Source organism: Strix aluco, chromosome 2, assembly GCF_031877795.1.
Source record: "Strix aluco isolate bStrAlu1 chromosome 2, bStrAlu1.hap1, whole genome shotgun sequence".
Lineage (NCBI taxonomy): Eukaryota > Metazoa > Chordata > Aves > Strigiformes > Strigidae > Strix > Strix aluco.
This window is the reverse complement of record NC_133932.1, coordinates 8,328,320-8,348,748: the sequence shown is the minus strand read 5'-3', so window position 1 is coordinate 8,348,748 and position 20,429 is coordinate 8,328,320. Positions and strand designations below refer to the sequence as shown.

At 46.3% G+C, this 20,429-nt stretch overlaps 1 protein-coding gene and 1 long non-coding RNA gene across 2 annotated transcripts; both read left to right on the top strand.

Annotated features, from left to right (window-relative positions):
- The first annotated feature begins 5,242 nt into the window (after positions 1-5,242).
- On the top strand, positions 5,243-20,243 carry LPCAT3 (lysophosphatidylcholine acyltransferase 3). The gene is given in 14 exon segments (XM_074810561.1): positions 5,243-5,284; positions 5,286-5,439; positions 14,300-14,407; positions 14,528-14,634; positions 14,786-14,879; positions 14,991-15,028; positions 16,099-16,277; positions 16,683-16,791; positions 17,501-17,587; positions 17,889-18,055; positions 18,697-18,844; positions 19,362-19,520; positions 19,635-19,761; positions 19,894-20,243. Coding segments are annotated over 13 exon segments (1,509 nt in total). The 3' UTR covers positions 19,752-19,761; positions 19,894-20,243.
- On the top strand, positions 9,644-12,031 carry LOC141920111 (uncharacterized). The gene is made up of 2 exons (XR_012622209.1): positions 9,644-9,764; positions 10,335-12,031. It is a non-coding gene; the product is annotated as an uncharacterized LOC141920111 (long non-coding RNA).
- Positions 20,244-20,429: the final 186 nt, after the last annotated feature.

Sequence of the window (20,429 nt, the reverse complement as noted above, 5' to 3'; positions counted from 1 at the left end):
CCGCCGAGCCGGCGCGTGTGGGGAGGCCCGGCCTGGCCTGGCGGGGGGCTGCCCCGCCCGGGCCTCCCGCGGACAAAATGGATGCCAGCGGGGTGTCCTGCCCGCCAGCCCTGGGCCCCCCGGGGGACGCCAGCGAGCGCCTCGTGTGCCAGCCACGGTGTGTTCGCCCACCGTAAACTGGGGACACCAGCGGCAACCTGCTAATTTCGTGAAGGTGGGGCAGGAGACAGTGTGAAAAACCAGCTCGGACATCACATTTATTTGTGCAGTAATTTACACACCAGAAAGGTGAATTGTTTTCAGCTATACCACTCCCTCTCTTTCTCAAATGTCCACTGAGTCCCAGTTTCTCCGACTCTCTCTGGTTTATCATTCACCCACTCCTGACTTTTTTCCCTACTGGCTCCAAGGCCTCCTATTCATCCTAATTAAAACTTATTTTCAGGTGTTCCCCTGCCTGTTATTCCAAGCACTCACCCTTCTCCCTCTGTACCCCATTTTTTGCTAGTGGTTATTTCTCTCCCCACCCTCTCTGTGCTCTTCCTTTGACGCAGTGATTCCCAGCTGCAGACTGCAATTGGATTTTATTCTGACTCTTGCTTTTCCAGTATCTTCCTCCTCCTCGTCCGTGTTCAAGCCTAAATTGCAGTCTCACCCACTCTCCAGATAGGCACCTTGCCCTTGGTAGCATGCTCCTCTCCCATGGCCGTTTCAATCAGGATAGGTTCCTTTGCCTGCCTGGGAGAAGAGGCACTAGCAAGGCAAGGCACAAGATTCCTGTTTCAGTTCCTCAGTGCAGAAGAAATGTTCCTGGAAGGAAAGTCCTGCAGGAGTTCTTGAAGAACCATCTGGGGCCTTGTGCAGCTGTGGTCTGTGGGAAAGCTATATGAACTTGTACATGGTCAATAAAAATGACTTTGCAGAAGCTTCAGCAGCTACATTCCCACGTTGCCACACTGAGCTCACGTGAACTTCAACTTTCACGCTAATACATATGTAATGTCATGAAACCACGGTATAGCTTCAGGACAGTAAATAAAGATTTTTGGTTACACCCCTTCCTCCCAAGCATAGCACTGCCCTGATTATTAATGAAATAATAATACTGAAAAATAATGGTACTCACCATGATCTCAGTCTCAAAACCAACTACTATGCTCTGACCCAAAGTGGCTACCTAGCATTTAATCTGAACAGGTCAAATATAGCGACATTTCAAGCAACTTTTCAGAACCTTGCAACGGAAACTGTTAAGCAATCTCAGGAGCAGATGCTGCTTCTGAAACCCTTCTCTGCCAATAGTAAATTACAATAGAATTAAATAAGTCTAAAGGTTCATAGGCACTCTGTTTCACTATACATGTAGATAACTGACCACAAGTGTATTTAAATACTACAGCATTTCAAAAATTTATTTTACAAATAGTGGACATTTCAAATAAGTTTCTCTTTGTACAAAAGGCGTGTGTCATGGGTTTGTTTCCTGAGCTATTCCAGAACACAAAGGACCTAGACCAGAATTTTGTCCAACCCAGCATATGGCCTCTAACTGTCCCTTTTTCTGCAGTCTCAGGTCAGAGTTGTGGATGGACTGCTGGAGGTCTACGGGAAGACACCACTTCAGAGAGACTGTGGTCCAAAGCCATTTTTGTTGCTACAAATGTGGCCTCCAAAACCAGACAGAGCACCTCACCTTTTCAAAAGCAGGAGTCTGTGTCTGCCAGGAGACAGAGGTCTACTTGGGCAGGAGATGTACCGGCACCTGTGGAATGCTAAGCCCAACGCCGTAAGCCCTCATGGCAAGCCCAACAGAGTACCAGTGGCCGCAGCAACAGTGGCGTAGTTGGTGCCAGGTTATAGTCTGACCTTCAAAGCAAGGCCATTGCCCACAGAATCTAAGTAATCTTCCAGGTGTGATCTAAATTTTTATACAAAGGGGATGAGAAAGGAAGGGGAAGGATGAGGGAAGGGGAAGCCAGATGTGGAGGTTTAAGGAAGGAGTCAAGCATATGGTGATACTTTCCTGGTATATTCTCCCATTTTTGGCTATCTGAGGCGTAGAGACTTACTGAGCCAGAAGTTGTACCTGTATCTTACTGTTTACATGTCCTCAGTGGATCTTTCTTACATGAACGTGCTCATCACTTTTTAACTCATTCCTGGAATTTTAATAAAATGGTAACGATGCTCCTCTGTCAGATAACAGCAGAGTTGAGCAGGATAGAGACTTTAAGAAGTTATAACCCCTGAAGTGTTAAATCTGTGGGATAATTTAATTGTATCAAACATGGGAGGAAGCTTTATTATGGAGTGAATTCCTTCAGCAGTGATGCTGACAAGCCTCTCTCCAATCCGAGTCTCCATTTTCATTAAAATTCTACAAACACAGAGGTTTGAGATGCTCTTTCCTTGTCAAACACAAGTGGGGGAAGGACAGACGGTCAGCATACTCACATAGGCCTCATTTACTTAGGAAACTGGCCTAAACACCATAAACACCCAACTAAACATGGAAACGAGAGATTGATATTCAGTCAGTCCTTGGACTTTGCAGAAAGTTTGGTAAACAGTGACCAGTTAGGGTGAACAAATACAGTAACCTGTTTGTAAAGTCTAATCTGATGGAGTCAGCTATCCAGGAGGGTTTTTAAACCCCTTCTAACCATCCTGGCCTGTCACTCTGCACCTTCCACTGCCTTCAGAGGACTTCTAGATGTCAAGGCCAAGATCTCCCCTTCTTCATGCAATTCCTTACTGCACTGATTAATCTTCATTTCCATTTTTCTCACCTTCTGTGAGCCTTGGGGCCTTGTCCAGGCATCTTCTGAGTATCTCCAATGCTGAAGATTTCCCAGCCTCTCTAAGCACCTGTTCCCATGGTGAACCACCCTTTGGTCCAATTGGAATTTCCTTGAGACCATTGCTTCTCGTGGTTTCACTATGGACCTCTGAAGTGACTGTCTCAGTTCTTCCTTAGCCCCATGTTATGTCAGGTGCATTTGTTTTTCTGAATTTTGTGAGGTTTCTGTCAAACCATTCCTTCATTCTTTTCATTCCTTATCTATTCTACTCTCTGCACTCCCTTCATCTTCAGCTGCACTGCCCAATGTGCAGTTAAACTGCTCTTTCAAGACTGTTTCCTCTTTCTTCTCTTTCTTGGCAAAAACACAGTCTAGACAAGATGTCCCAGCACCCTGTCCAGCTGAATCTTAAAAGTGTCCAATGTTGGGGAATCCACCACTTCACTGGGGAGATGATTCCAATGTCTGATTGTTCTCATTGTGGAAAATTTTCCTCTTGTGTCCAGTTGGAATGTCCCCAAGAGTAACTTGTACCCATTATCCCTCATCTTTTCCATGTGACTCCTTGTAAAAATGGAGTCTCCATCTTCATTGTAGTCACCTTTTAAATACTGGAACATGGTGATAAGCCCTCCCCTAACAAACTCTATTCTCTCAGCCTTTCCTCATAATGCATGGGAGGTTTTCATGTGGTCCAAAGCCATTTTTGCTGCTACAAATGTGGCCCCCAAAACCAGACAGAGCACTGTGGATCTGTGCCTTTGCCACTGTGAGGCAGGGAAAGGAAGATAGGAGAAAAAACACATCCTTTCAAGTGAAACTCATGCCCACCAAGGCCTGTTCCCAGCAGGTGAGCCCACCCCACAGCCACACCATAACCTCATGGTCAGAGCTGCACCTAAGGTGGAGTGATCTTACACACCAGCAGAGGCTGGGAGACAACAAGCTAAGGATCAGCTCAGCAGAAAGGATCCCAGTCATCCTGGCACACCAGCCCATGATGTACCCTTGTAGCAGTGAAAGCTAACAGCACACTAGGTGGCAAAAATGGCAGCATAGTCAACGGGTGGAGAGAAGTGATTATTTCCCTCTGTATGGCACAAAGTTGTATTTGGTATGCTGTGTCCATTATGGGCTTCCCAGCGCAAGAGAGGTGTGAACAAACTGGAAAGAACCCAGTGGAGGACCACTGGATAGGTAACTAGAGCACTGATACTGAGGAATTTGGATTTACTTAGCCTGGAAAAGGGCAAGGAAAAGCAAGGTTTTTAGCCTGGTCTCTTAAGTAAATGAGGTCTATGTGAGCATGTTAACAATCAGACCCTCTCCCAGTCAGATTTGACAAGGAATGGGATCTAATAGATGCTACTGCCTAAAGGGTGGTTTTAAAGAGGATGGAGTCAGACCCTTCCCAGGACAAGAGGCAATGGGCATAACTTGCGACAGAGGCAATTCAGAAAATAATCTGGACAAAAATACTTCCCCCAAAGCATGATTCAGCACTAGCTCAGGTGCCCAGGGAGGCTAGGAGCTCTCCACTCATGAAAATGTACAGCAATTGCCTGGGTAATGCTGTGAGCAACCTGATCCAGCTTTGGAGTCCTGCTTGTGAGCAGGGATTTGGATCAAAGACCTCCAGAGGTCTCTTTCCATATAAAGCTTTGTGTGAGTCAGTGTTTGCCCCTCCAGCTAAGCGTGGGCAATACTGCCCACCTGAATGACACAGCAGGAAAATGGGGACACAAACAAGGGGAAGAGGATCGCGCCCATTGCACCTGAAGCTTTTGCTGAGGAGAACTTGGGGTGCCCTCAGAATATCTGCATGAAAGAACACACCTAGGAGAAGGTCCTCTAACAGCTGAGTTACGAGGCAGCTGTGTAGGCAGAGCCACTCGGTGAGGACAGACGCTGTTGTAAGGCCGGGTATGGGAAGTGGGTCCCTCCGGGCCACGAGAGCCAAGCACCCTCCGTCCTCCGGGAGCCGTCGGGGTGGCGGGACCCAGCAGCACTAGAGAAGCTCCATGGCGTGCCTTGTCCCCAGCCAGCTGAGCAGCGCCCAAGACCCAGACCTAGACTCAGACCTAGGCCCAGGGCCTGCCCCTGCCCCGCCCTCACGACCGTTAGTCCCCGGCCGCCCGCCCCGCGCGCCTCGTGCCCGCGAATAACCCCTGCCCCGCCCCGTCCCCTACCCCTCCCTGCCAGGCTCTCTCCTGTCCCGCCACAGCCAATGGGAAGGCGGGCTCCGCCTGGCCCCGCCCCCGCCTCCTGGAGCGTGCCCCGCCCTCGGAAGCGCTTTCTCCAATCATTGGGTAGCGGGGACAGCCCGCGGCACCGCCCACTCGCGGGGTAACCTTTGCCTTAGTGAGCGCGGAGCCCCGCCCCGCCGCCGCCGGCTGTCCAATCGAAGGCGCAGTGGAGGCGTGGCCGGCTCGGCGCAGCCAATGGGCGCGGAGGGGGCCGCGAGCGGTGCGGGGGCCGCGGTGGCTGGTGCCGCTGCCGGGTTCGAGGAGCAACCGGCCGGCGGGGCGGCCGGGGGAGAAGATGGCGGTGGCAGGGTCCGGCTGGGGCCTGGCCCAGCTGGCCGAGGCCCTGGGCTCGTCAGAGCAGGCGCTGCGCCTCATCGTGTCCATCCTGATGGGTAAGGGAGGGCAGAGGGCGCGGCGGTCGGGGGTGACGGCACTGGTGCCCCGGGGCCGGGCGACCCCGCCGCTCCGCCGCCCTGCCGTGCCGCGCTGCGCCGGGGCCGGGACAGGGACCAGCACCGAGGCCGGGCAGCGCCTTGCCGGCGGGGAGCCGCACCTGTGTCAGCGCCGCCGTGCCAGGCCACGTGTGCGCGCGGAGCCGCCGGGCGAGCCCCCCGCCGACACCGGCCCCGCCCCGCCACGGCCCGGCCCGGCGGGTGACGTGCGCCCGGCTTGTGCCGCGGCGCGGCGGGGAGTTCGGGACGTGCCCCGCAGGAGCTGTCGGGCGGGGCGGGGGGGAGCCCGGGGGGACCCTCCGGCTCTCCCGCGGGAGAGGGGGAACCCGCTCTGAAGCGGGGCGGGCGCGCCGGTGGGTTCCCCCGCAGGAAGTCGGGGTGCGGCGCTGACAGGCTGCCTGCGAAAGGGGTGCAGGCACCCCGCGTCCGGGGGGCAGAGCTTGGCTTTGAGACCCGCGGAGCCAGTCGCCGCGGTGATGGCCCTCGGCGTGCTGCGAAATCAGTCCGGTTGCGGTGTGGGTCGCGAGCGGTGTTTTGGGTGCAAGAACTTTGCGATTGTCGCGCTGTCTTGGCGCTGGTGCCAGGTGCTGCATGTGCATCAAACTCCCCGTGAGCGTTTGTCGGGGGCGGGGGGGGGGGAGGCATGCGCTTAGAAACCTCCACAACTTCTCTGAGCTGTCGCCCTGTCCCGAGTACAGCGAGATCTCTGCCAAGAGACATTATTAGTGTCTACAGCAATCTTGGAACTATGCGGGAGTGGCATGTCGCCGCGGGGACTGCCAGGTAGGGCGAGGAAAACCTGCCAGCTAAGTGGCCAGAAGACCTGGGATGTTGTGCGGCGCTCCACCTGCAACGTGTAGCGTGTTGCAAAACGCATGCTGCTTATGCTTATCTAAACATGAGACGGTTAAGTCACATGTAAATTGTTAAGGCGGGGCTAGAATTGTGGGCTAACGATTGAAGGGTATGTTACAGCTTCCAAAACATTAATTCAAGCGTATGTACACATGCTATCTACATAAATCTCTGCAGATGCCCAATGAAATTTTGGGTTTTGAAAGCTTTTGGTAGCGTAGTCACCTAGCAGGATGGAAATACAAGCTTTGCTGTGAACCTAAAAGTATATTAGAAGTGACACAGCTGCTACTGAGTGATCTGTCAAAATAAAGTTGCTTTGGCTAACCAGAAGTACAATTTTTTAAAAAAGATGCAAGAAAAGTTGTGTCACTTCATAGCTGTGGTCTGGACCAGGATTATTTCTGCCTGATTTAATCTATGATGTGTAAGATCAAACTGAACCAAAACATTCTTCATGTCAAGAGTAGATATAAGGGACTGAACTGACTATCATTTTGAACTTAGAAGTTAGTTCAACCAAACTTTTTCTGTAGAACAAAAATGAAGTAATAGGAAACATATACAGGACATAAGTCAGCATGAATTAATCTAGCAGCTCCCCACAGCTAAAACGGAAAGGTCCTGCTTTCCTTTCTCCCCCGTCTGTCTCTGGTACTTTAATTGCAATCTCATTGAGTTTACCTGCCTGGCAGAAACCTAAACCAGAAAAAGCAGATAGTTTGCTACCAGGTTAGTCCACTGAACCAGCCAAGGGACTAGTCTAACAAGTACCAATGCAGAAAAGGTGTTGGGAAGTGTGTGTGGAGGCAGACACCTACAGCAGAGGGATGCCTTTGCAGAACGCACCTTGAACGTACTCTCAGAGTTCCTTCTTGCCTCTTACTAGCAGTAAGCCAGAACATGACATTGGGAGGCTGTTTCCTGCTTGGTGTCTTACGGGTGAGCAAAATCACTTCTTTGAAATGAACAGCAGATAGTTATCATCTAACTGATAAAAAGAGATGCCCACTGCAGTCAATAGATTCATTAAGTGTGAGATTTGTGTGTGTTGTTACAAATGTTCCATGCACAGTATTGGCACAGTGTCCCTTCCTGAGGTAGGCCACCATCTCTTGCATAAAGTCTTAATGGATCTTTATAATTTGTATTTAAAGTTGTATTAAAGAGGATCAGGGACTGGGAACCCACTGTCATCTCCTTCCTCTGCATACTTAAAATGCATACCAAACCAGGAGGCTAGAGCTGCACATTTCCCTGTCCTTTCTCCCTAGCTTAGTATCTCTTAATTACATGCAATTGAAGGCATAACTTCAGATGGAAGGCTTAGAGGCATGCGAATCAGCCTCGTCTGTAGTTTGGTACTCTTGCAGGTCGTGTACATCGAACCACTTGGGCAGAGGGGATTGACTCCAGCTTTCCTGCTTAATGGATGGGTAGTAAAGCATTATACCATTACATTAAAAGGAATGGCTAAGCACCACTCCAGAGCAACATGAGGAGTGGGAAGAGTTCCTTAACCCAGCACTAGCAAAGAAATGTTCATTTAATTGCAGCTTAGCTTACAATCCTTTTAATGTGACTGAAAGCCTTAAGCTGCTCGGTAATGTAACTAGTGCTGATGACTTCATAGGATGGCATGGCGTATAAATGAAAGGCATTTCTAGAAGCTGGAAATGGCATTAGGACAGGCAAGGTATCGCTTTTCCTTCCCTTCCTTCGTTTCAGGTGTTTGCATAGATTCAGGAAGAAAATTATTTTTGTTGGCTGCAGCTAATACTGCTGAATTATTTCAGAACAAGACCACGAGGATGAAGCGTGGTACTCTGTTCCAAATCTAGATTACGAAGTTGGTGCTTATTTCTCCCTCTGTGATGTAGTTTACCATCTACACTGTGCAGTTCTACTGTGACAACTTTTTCTAGGGCTTCACTGTTCAGGACATTACCAGAAACTGCTAAAAATAGCCTTCTGAAAAAGAGGAAGAATCGCAAAGGACTTTACAACTTCTTACATTCATTTCTAGAGAAAGCTGAATTATTGTTGAAAAAATAGTCTGAATGGACTCTCTTGATTCAGAATAAAAGTGTTCACTTAATCATGATCTGAAATAACCAAAAGAGGTCATTTAAAACTGTTAGCATTCTGCCGCTTCTGAAAAAAAATTAAATACAGGGGAGAATGAGAGGAGGAGAAAGGAGGAAGAAAGACCAAACAAGATTCAAAATTGGAGTAGTCCTAAAGGGCACCCACCACATTTTCTCAGTGAACAAGTGAAGACTGTAACAGCACATTGCTGAGCAAATTATGGGGATTTTAGTCACAGCTTTGTATTTAAAATAGAGATGCCTTTTATACATCCTGCAATTTTGAAGCAAAGAATACAACTAGAGTCCATTACTCAGATTGTACAAGATTAAAAACTTACTTCAGACTTCCTGTATGTGAAAATTTGTGATAAACAACCTTTGAAGAAATTAGGCTGCAATTTGGCAATATTATCAACAGCAGTAATACTTGAAGCATAGTTCTGGGCCCTGTCATTTGTCTAGTACACTAATGTCTGTCAATCATATGAAAATGTCTTTTGAGAGGTGTACTCTACCTTGCCTTATTCAGTAGGTCCAAGGCCCAGTGTTCCCCCAGGGGAAACTCTGTCTTTAGGTCAGTGTGGAAGCAGCAGTGACCTCAGCCCTGTACCTACAGTTACGTTCCAGTTGCTGGAGTAAGCGGTCTGAACCAGTGGTGTCCTAGGCTCTCGCAGAGAAAGGGGGAGCCCCTCCAGCGGGGCGGAGGAGAGAAGGTTTCTGTGCTGCTGCTCTTGTCCTCCCGTGAGAGGAGACATTTCTTTCCCGCTTTCACTGCTCGAAGGATACAGGAGGCCTTGTGCCACTGTGTATTTAAGACTTTAGGTTGGTCTTATTTCCTGCATGGCTGTATGATCCCAAAGAATTAAAACATACTTATCTGGCCATACTATTACACTGTGGCTTGCAAGCTATCTGGCATGTTCTGCTGCATAATATGGAAGGGGGCCAACATACTGTTTATAGCCCTGAGCCAGAACTGGCCCTGCTGATCTACCCAGACCTGCCAGGAAAAGCACTGGCGAAGTGTTCCCTCGTCTACAGACATAGCAGTGACCTGCAGAAAGTAACATGTTCCTACTGAACAGGTGTCAGAAACCAGCTGCTTTGCTTGCAAGTGGTCTTATCTCCTCCTCTTCTACCTCTCACCAATTTTTTTACATTCTCTGCTTATTTGTGTTCTCTGCATCCTGAAGATTTTTAGGCTCAGTGAAGTTCTCCCTGTGGTCACCCATAGCTGATGACTTATCCCAAATCAAGTCCCCAGCTGGTCAGCCAAGCAAGAACCTTACTGAAGGGGAGGCAAACAACTGGTTATAATGGGTAAGAGATGGGAGAAGTTGTAAGAGGCAGCACCATCCTGTCACAGGTGCTAAAAGCAGCCCTGTCATAGAGCACTCATGTGCTGCCTTGTTCAAACTGTTAACTTCAAATACATCTTATTCCTTAAATAATAAAAAGAGAGCTGCGTAGTGCTGCACACTGGCTGTGTCTACATTAGCAAGTAAAATGGTACAGCAAGAGCAGATCTGTAGAGCAAACTTGCTTGTGTGCAGTACCCGATGGGTTTTGGGCATTTACTTTGGATTTGCTTCAGTCAGGTCATACAGGCTGAGCACCCACTGGAGTGCCTTTTCAGTGCAGTTTCATCTGAAAAGAGGCCTGTTCACATGCTTTGAGACACTTATGCTGTGCAAACTAAAGCACCATAAGTGGATTTTAAAAGTACACTCATGAGCTGAATTAAAATACTCATGTATATGCACCCAGTGTTCAACAAGGTGTGGGACTTTTGCAGTATTATAGACAGAAAAAGAGAATACCTTTGAAGTCAAAATTTAGGCAAGGCTTATATTTTAACATGTCTTTTTCCTGTTGTCCCCTTCCTTTTAGTTTTAGCATTCTTATAAGAAAATGGAGGCAATTGATCTGCTAGATGTTACAAACGTGGAGTTAACAGGTCAGCAAAAGGAGAAGAGGAAAGCAGTCTGATCTGCTCTCTTGAAGATGAAACAGCTAACGCATATAGAAGGGGAAATAAAGGGAGCAGAGATGAAAAGAGTGTTTCTGGTGTTCTTATTTGCAGCTCTCTCTCCGGAAAAAGGCAGTCATCTTAATCACCCATTCCAGAAGATGGCAAACTTGACAGCGCTATTTTTGCTTGGAATTAGTAGAACTTTCTTCCTGCCTAATCCAGCCTCTTGATCATTTACTTCTTTTGCTCAATTAGATTCCTGTATCTGTGGACAAACTGGGTGTTGTGCGGTGGCCCATTACTGTTCCAAATGGCTGTAGCCAAGAAGCTGACCTTGTCCTTTCCTTCCAGCACCGGGGTTCTTTTAACCAGAGATCATCCTCTTGTTCCTGTGAATTTGGGGGGGGAAAAAAAAAAAAAAAAAAAAGGAGGAACTTATCTTGCATGTCTCGGCTAATTTGTCCCTCTTACATCAATTTCTAATTCCCTTCTGTAGAAGGTCTATCTAGAGGCAAAAATCAACTCTGCGTGCAGACTGCTTTTCAACTCCATGGTGCATAGAGGAGAATTACTTTGGATCAGGGGGTCGCCTTCTGTTTTCTCCAGGAGTATCACAGCTGGTTTCCTGCCTCAGTCCACTCTGCCTGAGGAAGCAGTGAAGGAGGAGTTTGGCAGACTGGGAGCTGCTGTGTAGGGTCCCTTGGCAGCAAGGAGCAGGGGCTCCAGCCCTGTTGCTTCTGAATGGCAAAAGCAAAGCAGCGCAGCATCCTGTGGCTGACGTACTCAAATGTGACAGCAAGCTTGCCAGGAGGCAACGATATCTTCAGAAACTGCTCTCCTGCTTTTTCTGTGCTAATTTGGGCTGCTTCAAGAACATAGTAGTGGGGTAGGAGTACTGCTGTTGTTATTGGTAGGAATAGCTCATTATTTAATAGTTTATGAGTGTTCAAAAGTGCACAGGCCACAGCAGAATGGCCGCTGATATTTAGTATCCACTGCCATTTGGGGGTTAAAGTTTATATCTGCAGTGTGGAACTGGCCCAGTTGTAAAACTGAGAAAATTATCTCCTGTGCAGCAAAATTGTAACTAAATTGCAGTCCAGAGTCTGCAATTTAGTAAATCAGTCTGGATATCAGAAGAATTTAGGCTGACGTTGTGACTTTTCAAGTGGAACAGCACCCATGTAGTGCAAGACCAGGATTTGAATTTGTGGCTTTCTAAAAACATGTATGCTGTGCATATTAGGAGCTCTCTATTTGCAAGGGCTTATAATTCTTTTTCCTTCATAGCAGCATTACCCAAACCACAGTATAATGTGTGTAGAGCTAAAAAGGTGTACATCTCACAAGGGGGACAGGTCTTTGAAAGAGTAGGAAAACTAGTTGGGAGTGGGAGAAAATAGATAAAATTTCTGGCTTTAAAATTTGAGGTACATTGTAGTGTTCAGTCATAATTTAATTCTGTCTACAGAAATGGCTAGAGCCAAAAAACAGATACTTTTTTTCTATGAAAATGGAATGTTTTGCAAGATTGTACTGATTTTTGAGGGAGTGGGGAAACCCTTGAAAATGTGGTTTGTGTCGACGAACAGCAATAAATTGTGCTTTGCCTGTATTTCTGATCTGATTTTTCTCCCCCTTGCTCAAAAGGGGGAAACATTTTTCCACAGTAAACCTCAGTACTTTTGATCTAAACTGATGGTAACACTTTATTTATTTTTTTTTACCATTTTCCATTTCACAAAGCCAGTTGTTATTAAACTTCAGCAAGAAAACTGGCATGTGAAAAAAGAATCCCTGTCTATGTTTCTGAGTAGAAGGCTGGTAGACGATATTACTTTTTTAAAAATTATTTTTAAAGCACATGAATTGCTCTAATTCTTTGAGTTACTCCTGTATCCCGAGAGAACCCATGTGATGAACTCTTTGCCAATTCCCTCTTTCCCCCTCAGGTGGTGTTCAGGGAAGCCGTGGGGGGAATGGGATGGAAGGACATGCTGGCTGACGAAAAGAAGGCTGTATAAAAAGCATGGGGGAGCAGGAAGGGAAAAGGATGGTTTGGGTACGGCATTTTGTAGGGGAATTTGGAGCCGCTGTTGCAGAAGGGAAGAGCAAGCTGGATGAACGGGAGCGAGGTTGCCAGGCTTTGCGGGCGAAGGGCCGTGGTATGTGGGGCTGGCCGGCCACTCAGACCAAGAAAGCAGCCTGTGGCGTGGAAACCGATGTGGGACACAAAAGGAGGAAGAAACAGGAACAAGTAGGCAGGGATGACCGAAAGAGGGGTGGCAAGAGGCTGAGGAAATGGCGAGCAGCAGGTACACATCTGAGCTCAGTAGAGCATGCCGCCACCTGGGATCTAGAAGGGGGACCAGGAGTCCCAAATTCGGGACTCCCTCCCGAAGGATTTGGGGGAATGGAGAGCGCCTCAAAATGGCTCCAGTCATGCCTCAGCCTGTTAGTGCTGACAGACTGCAAGACATGTACTTTACATAACATGACAGAGTTTCTCATTTCCTCTCACAGTAGTGACTAGATTTGGCCTTGCTTATTGGAAACCTTCCATCCATCAAACACTTCTTAACAAAATGTGCATTTCATCACCTTTTATTACTGCTCCATATAAAACGTGACTACCTACTGCTACTATTACTCTGTTAGTGCAAGTAGCAGAGATTTATACACTGCTACAGATTTCAGCTAGGTTAATAAGCTGTGTGGATGCCAGTATTGTGGTATGTGATGAATTTCCTTTTTTTTTGTTAGATTTGTTTTTAATTGGGGTAAAAGAACACAAGCTTGCAAAGTAAAGCAGTAAGTTATGAAATGCCAGAATTAAAGTTGCTTCTGCTATCCCAGTTCAGCTCGTTGTGCACATGCCTTTAGAAACACTAACTGCATGAACAGACTTCACATACTCATGAGAAGGTCAACACTTCCTGTGTCAATATGTATTAAAACATCATATATTTGTTGTCTAATATGTGGCAATGTTTATTGCACACTACAGGAACCTCGCCTAGATGACAGAATTTCATTTACTCATGTTTTTTCTGTGTGGTACTTCTCACTGTACTACCAGAGTGCTTCACAAACATTTGCTTCTCACTAGAGCCATAGATGAATAATCTGGAGGCGTTCCTAAATCAGACTAGGAGCTAACACACAGAAAACGCAAGGAAAATACTCCTTCCACTTAGCTTAGCTGCTCCGTATGAAATGCTTCTGACTTTGATTTTTTTCAAAAATACTACATGCATAGTCCCAGTTGATTTTAGTTACAGTTTTGTGTGCCCGGTAGCTCACAAATCAGATGTAAATCTGAAGTTGGAAAGTTAGAAAAGAAAGAGTATACTACCGGAGGCCACTGGTGGAACTCTGGGATTAAAGCTGGTCAGCATCATTTAAGAACTGGTTGAGGTGGGAACCCAGATTGAATTTTTTAGGACAGTGTAATGGTATTAACCATAAAATTCCCCCCCCCCTTTTTTTTTTGTTTTATTTTTTTAAAATCTAGCTTCTTGCCACATTCACTGTATGTGTCACAAAAGTTGGAAATTAATCAGAGACTAAAGTCTGATTCATGTATTTCAGCATTATCCATCTCATGTATTGAACGAGGCCAGAAACTGTAATCCTGGAATTTCTTGCACTTCAATGTCAACTTTGATATAATTATGTTCCTGTTAAAGTATTTTCTTCTGTATAATATACAGAGTAATTCATCGGGCATCTATCTCCCAAGAGGGAAATACAATGTTAGTGAATGTACGCTGTGACCTGTGTTGATAACTTTGTAAAGTACGTGTTCTAATAATCTGGACCATTACAAATGCTTGTCTACACTGATTTACAACTTCATCTTTTTTTTCCCTCCTCTACTCAGGATATCCTTTTGCCTTGTTCCAGCGCTATTTCCTCTTCCAGAAGGAGACCTACCTCATTCATCTCTACAACGTGTTCACGGGACTCTCAATTGCTTACTTCAATTTTGGTAAGATGAATTTGGGAAGAGAGAGCTGCCTGGCCCAGGGCATGCTGCGGTTTGGGAGGACCTGTAGTGGGAAAATGTCATGTCTACTTCAGCTTTCTCTCTTTCTTTCCTGTCCCACAGGGATGCAGTTCTTTCACTCCCTGCTATGTGTCCTAATCCAGTTCCTCATACTGAGACTAATGGGTCGCACAATCACTGCCGTCTTCACCACGTTCTTCTTTCAGATGGTAAAACTCTTTCTTACTGCATCGATTTGTAGAAGGGAGCCCGCTGTTCAGTTTTGCGCTTCCCAGTAGCAACTGTGGGTGGAAAAGTGGAGACAGATCAAAACCAGCTGGAGGAATTAGTTTGAATAACCCCAATAATGATTTCTTTCAGACATACCTTATGGCTGGATATTACTGCACAGCCACAGAGCATTATGACATCAAGTGGACAATGCCACATTGTGTCTTGACGCTCAAGTTGATTGGTGAGTGACACCTCCCGCCTATCTCTTGCGCTCTGCAAGCTGTGCCTCAGGGAAGAGAGGACTCTTGTTCACCCCATCGCAGGGCTTCAGATAATTGTTTCTCACCTCTAGGTCTGGCCATCGATTACTATGATGGAGGAAAAGATCCGGTGAGTAAGACACCATTTCTCCTTCATTCTTCCTCCCCTCCCCGCCATTCCAGTGAGCTAGAGGTCAGAAAATCAAGTTCAAAGGATGTGAGTTAGCAAGCTGCATTCATTGTCTGGTAAAAGCCATAGCTGAAAGGGGAGCCTCTATGAGTGTCTGAGGGCACTGAATTCTGGAATGGAAAGAAATAATTTGGAACAGAGACAGTAGTGATTAGAGATGGACAAAGTTGTTTCAGTCATGTCAGAACATTATTCTGTCCCCTTCCAAATGCCCCACCATCTCCTTCCTCCAAATCTGTTGCTTTAGATTCCCAATCCCCAATGCTCTGTGTCCTGTGGGTAGTGTACCTTTAACTTGCAAACGATCAGCACTGGACCTCAGTTCCCATCTTCCTTTCCTTTGTTTAGTCTTACCATATCCTTGTGAATGGTTGCCCGTTACCATTTGCTTGGATTTTAGAGCAGATGAAGCAGTGGGAGAAGTTGCACAGTACAATGTGTGGGAGAGGGCAGAACACTTGCTACAGTCTCTTAATCCTACTTCAAGTATCTGCATTCCCCATCACCTGTTTGGGGCCTGACCAAGTCTTCAGCATCCATGGAATCACTGCTGACTGCAAGAAAAGAAGGTTGAGCTGGAATTCCCTAAGCTGAAGTTTCAAGTATTTAAAGACAATGAATTCATGCATCAAGAAGTAGGAATTGTAGGATGTTACGGTCTTGGGAAAGTACCTGCAATCACAATCAGGGACTGAAATAGGTCAGATACAGTGTTTTTACTATGCCTACTATGCTGGCAGGGTTGCATGTCAATAGATCCCTTCCATGTTTTGAGCTTATTTGGGAAGAGAGATCTGTGCAACTCTTCTCAACCATTGGGTCTTGTTGCTATTTAGAGGGGCTGGGGATAGAGGGCTGGGGAGAGGAATGTACATGAAGTACGAAGCGGAAAGTTCCATATACATGGAGAACAAGAACTGAGTCCATTAAGGAGGTAGGCTGAGAACATAACATCCAGAGCTAGTGTGAGATCCCCTAGGATGATGTTAATGCCACTCCCTTTGGTGCAGGAGTTCCTGACCCCTGAGCAGCGGCGATTTGCTGTCCGGGGAGTTCCTACCTTGCTGGAGGTCTCAGGATTCTCCTATTTCTATGGTGCCTTCATGGTGGGGCCTCAGTTCTCCATGACAGACTATCAGAAACTGGCAAGGGGTGAGATGACTGACGTTCCAGGCCAGAGACCCAATAGGTAATAAAAAGCCACTCAGCTCCTCACCTTCCTAAGATCCCAGAATGCTGAATCCTCCACATGTTCCCTGCAGCAGAGTGCCTTTTCACCTGGACACTACAGTACTGTGACCAAAAGTGATTTGTAAAACAAGGCACTCATTCCAAAGCTGCTCATAATTCTCTGCTTAATGTCCTAGCATTGTTCCAGGGCATGAACCATTTGACATCTTTAGCACAGACTCGGTCCCATCCTGGTGATGTCAGCATCCCAGCTTCCAAATGGAGGCATCTGCAGCAGTGGAACATGGTGACTCCCTATCGCTATCTCCCCTACCTCCTCTTCTCCACTTTTGTTTTTTTAAATTATGAGTTTGACAGTCTCTTTCCAAGGCTTTTCTTTAACCTTCATATTTTTCTTTCTCAGTTTTGTGCCTGCTCTCAAGCGCCTGAGTTTGGGTCTCTTGTTTCTAGTAACCTATACCTTGTCAAGCCTGTACATCTCTGATGAGTACCTCATCTCGGATGATTACATGGTATGTATTCATTTGGCACTTCTGGGGTGTGGAAGAATTCCACTTCTCTGGTGGGCACTGGATCTGCCAGAGGGGATTTTTTTCTCCACTTTCGCATCAATTTAAAAATAAGTCAGCAAGTAGTGATAAGCCTTTCCACAACTGATTTGGCTTTACTGCCTGTCCTGTGGATTCCATCTGATGCAGAACAGGAACGTGTTAAGCTGACCCGAACCAAATGAAAAATTTTACAAATAGAGAATTAATCTTAGATGCTACTGTTGGTTTTGGGAACCTAACATATGCATTGTGACCTTTTAATGACCTTCCATATAACCATTACATGCAAAGAACTTCACTAGAGTAACTTGTAAGGCTCTCCAGAATCTTTGAGGTTTTTAGGAAACTGTTAACAAGTAATTCCTACCTGCAGCTTATCGGTGTTTCTGTGTCAGTATGAATAAATGAGGGTGTAAATTCCACAATGATTATGCTAATCCCAGAATCTTCCCAAAGTACCTATTTCAGTACAGCCAAATATTACCAGAGGAAGGAGAATGATGTATAAATTTGCATAAGCCAATAGGCTGGCAGTCCAGTCCTTATAGCAGCCTCAACATGTACATCAGATTAAAACAAAAGACAGTGATGAGATCTCATCTGCCTTGTCTCATTATTGCCACTCAACTCTGGTTTTTATTTTTGTTCTATTTCACTCTTATCTCTGCAGGAGAAGCCTTTCTGGTTCCGTTGTGGTTACATACTGATCTGGGGCAAAATTATACTCTACAAATACGTAACTTGCTGGCTTGTTACGGTGAGTCTAGATGTTGTTCCAGAAACAAAAGACAAATGAACAAAGGTTGCACCTTTGCAGCTACTTAGTATGCTCTTGGACCTAGCGCTAAATGGAAGTAATCCAAATATCTGGAGATCAGTGCTGGTCAGTTTAGCTTAATTTAAGTTAGCAAAGGCTAGCTAACTAAAAAGCAGGCAGTTTTTAATCCATCTGCAGTGGTGCTCTCCACTCAACACACATTGAGTCAGAGCTTCCCCAGCTCTGCCCCCTTTTTTTTTTGGAAAGGCAATGTTTTCCTCTCATGAATCTTTTTCCATAGGAAGGTGTCTGCATCCTTGTCGGTCTGGGTTACAATGGGAAGGACCAGAGTGGAAAGCCTTTGTGGGATGCCTGTGCCAACATGAAGGTCTGGCTGTATGAGACAACACCTTTGTTCACAGGGACCATTGCTTCTTTCAACATCAACACCAATGCTTGGGTGGCCCGGTGAGCAGGACAAAATTCCCCTTCTATAATGTCTTGGTAATGTCTGTGTCAACAGAACCGAGATCCTAGCCTGAGAGGGAGCAGTAGAGGAAGAATCTGCCAGTTTTTCTGGCACTCCTTCTTCCACGTTTTGCTGCTGTGCCATTTGAAACAGGTTAAGTTTCGGGGTTAAGTAGATCTTTTCATTCGATCTAAAAGGGCAGTTCATTAACGTAGGCAAGCAGTTGACGGCAGGAGAGGGGCAGAGGCTGCAACGGGACCACAGCGAGCCCTTGGACCTGCCTGCTCGAATGGCCACAGAACCGCTCTAACAGCTGGTTCCTACATCGTGCCTCTTGATGCTCCCTACACAAGAACTCAACCAGATTTTGGTTCAGCACTTGCTGAGACATGCAACTGAATCGTCAAATATCATTTCCCTGTGTGTTATTGGATGAAGCACCTCTCCCCATTAGCTGGGGTTTCTTTAAGACAAGGACTCGGGTACATTTTGCCCTGGTAAGGAGAGCCATCTTGCTGTTTCTGTCACCACAGGGTGTGCAAAGGTCTACAGTCCCCTGGGCCCTGCAGCTCTTGACATAGAGAGGGGAGGACAGACCATGAACTAGAAGCACTTTGAGTTTGTTTCTTTTCTGCTCTAGCTACATCTTCAAGCGTCTGAAGTTCCTGGGTAACAAACTGCTGTCACAGGCACTGGCCCTGTTCTTCCTGGCCATTTGGCACGGGCTGCACTCTGGCTACCTGGTGTGCTTTCAAATGGAGTTGCTTATAGTCATCGTTGAAAGACAGGTGCGCTTTGTCTGACTTACCTTAACCTTCCCCTGGAAGCCTGGAAACTGCCACACATAAGGCTTTACTTGGATTAAACGTGAAAAATAGCTGCTTGCTTTGGAATTGGTTTTCAAACGTGATACAGTTCTGTTCTCAAGAGTTCAGTAGGTTGATGGCTTCTGCATGGGCAAGCCATAAACTTATTGCAGAAGCTGACAGGAAGAAAAGTGGAGAACTTGGCCTATGAGTAGAGAGCAACTGAAGCAGCTGGAAAGGTTGGAAGACAAGCACAAGCTGAATGTCTCTGCTAAATCTCCCAGTACTGAGAGAACAACATTTCATATTTAAAATGTTTTGTTTTTTTTTTTTTTAATTAAAACTTTAAGCAGGATGGGCTGCTTAGTTACTTTTTTAGAGACTAACGGCTTACTAAAATTAATTTTGCACAGCTGGATAGATAACTTTGGCCCCAGAGCCTCCATATATAGCAATAGGACATCCAACTGATGAGAATTTTGTTTTTTCTTTAAATTAGGTCATAAACCTTGTTCGGGACAGTCCTCCACTAAGCACTTTGGCCTCCATCACTGCCTTGCAGCCCATCTTCTATGTGCTGCAGCAGGCTAACCATTGGATGTTTATGGGTTACTCTCTAGTGCCATTTTGCCTTTTCACCTGGGACAAATGGATGAAGGTATTTAGTAGCCACAGACAAGCCACACAACCCCCCTTTTTCCCTCCATCCTGTCTCTCATGTTCTTGGCTCAAAGCTGCTTGCTGATCCTTAACCCTGCCTTTCTCTTTACAGGTGTACAGGTCTATTTATTTCTTGGGCCATGTGTTGTTCTTCACCTTATTATTGGTGTTGCCTTACATTCGCAGATTAATTGTGCCACGAAAAGAAAAGCTAAAAAAAGCAGAGTAACAGCCAAAAGGTAAGTCTGTACTAGATAGAGAGAATCCCACACTTGGACTAGGAGGTGAAGTGGGGCAGCAGTGTTACATACCAAGGTGAAAGGCGAACATAAAAGCATCCAAAGCAAATCTAGCACTTTTCTCTTTTTCAGATTGTACCACCTGTGCATTTGTAGGAGTTGATTTGACACTCCAGAAGCAAAGCATCACCTGCCAAGTTTGCTGTGTTGAAGTATGACTTTTTTCAACGCGAGGAGGGGGAAAGAGAAAGCACAGGGTCCAAGACCCGAAAGGAGGGGAACGGAGTGAGTCTCCTTCCAGATCCTCCACCTTCTGTATGTTGCCTTATCTCTCTGCCACCCTCCAGTTGGACACTCGTGTCTCTCTGCTGATGTCAGATGATTGTAAAACACTCAAGGCAGGCACTGCATTGGTTTGGAGCCACCTTCTGACTTTTCTACGTTTGTCATCCAAGATAAAAATTGCTCCTGGTCTTTTTTCATATCTGCTTCATCTCCTTTCCTCTGGGGTGCCTCGGTGGGGAAGTGTGAACTGTCACACACCACTGAGCAAGGGAATTCTACAGACTGAGCAACGTCAGCTGCAGGGCGAGCAGGACACGGCTAAGAATTTCAGTTCCATGACAAATTTGGGCTGAGTTCCTGCTATAAAGGGATCAAGCCTGCCC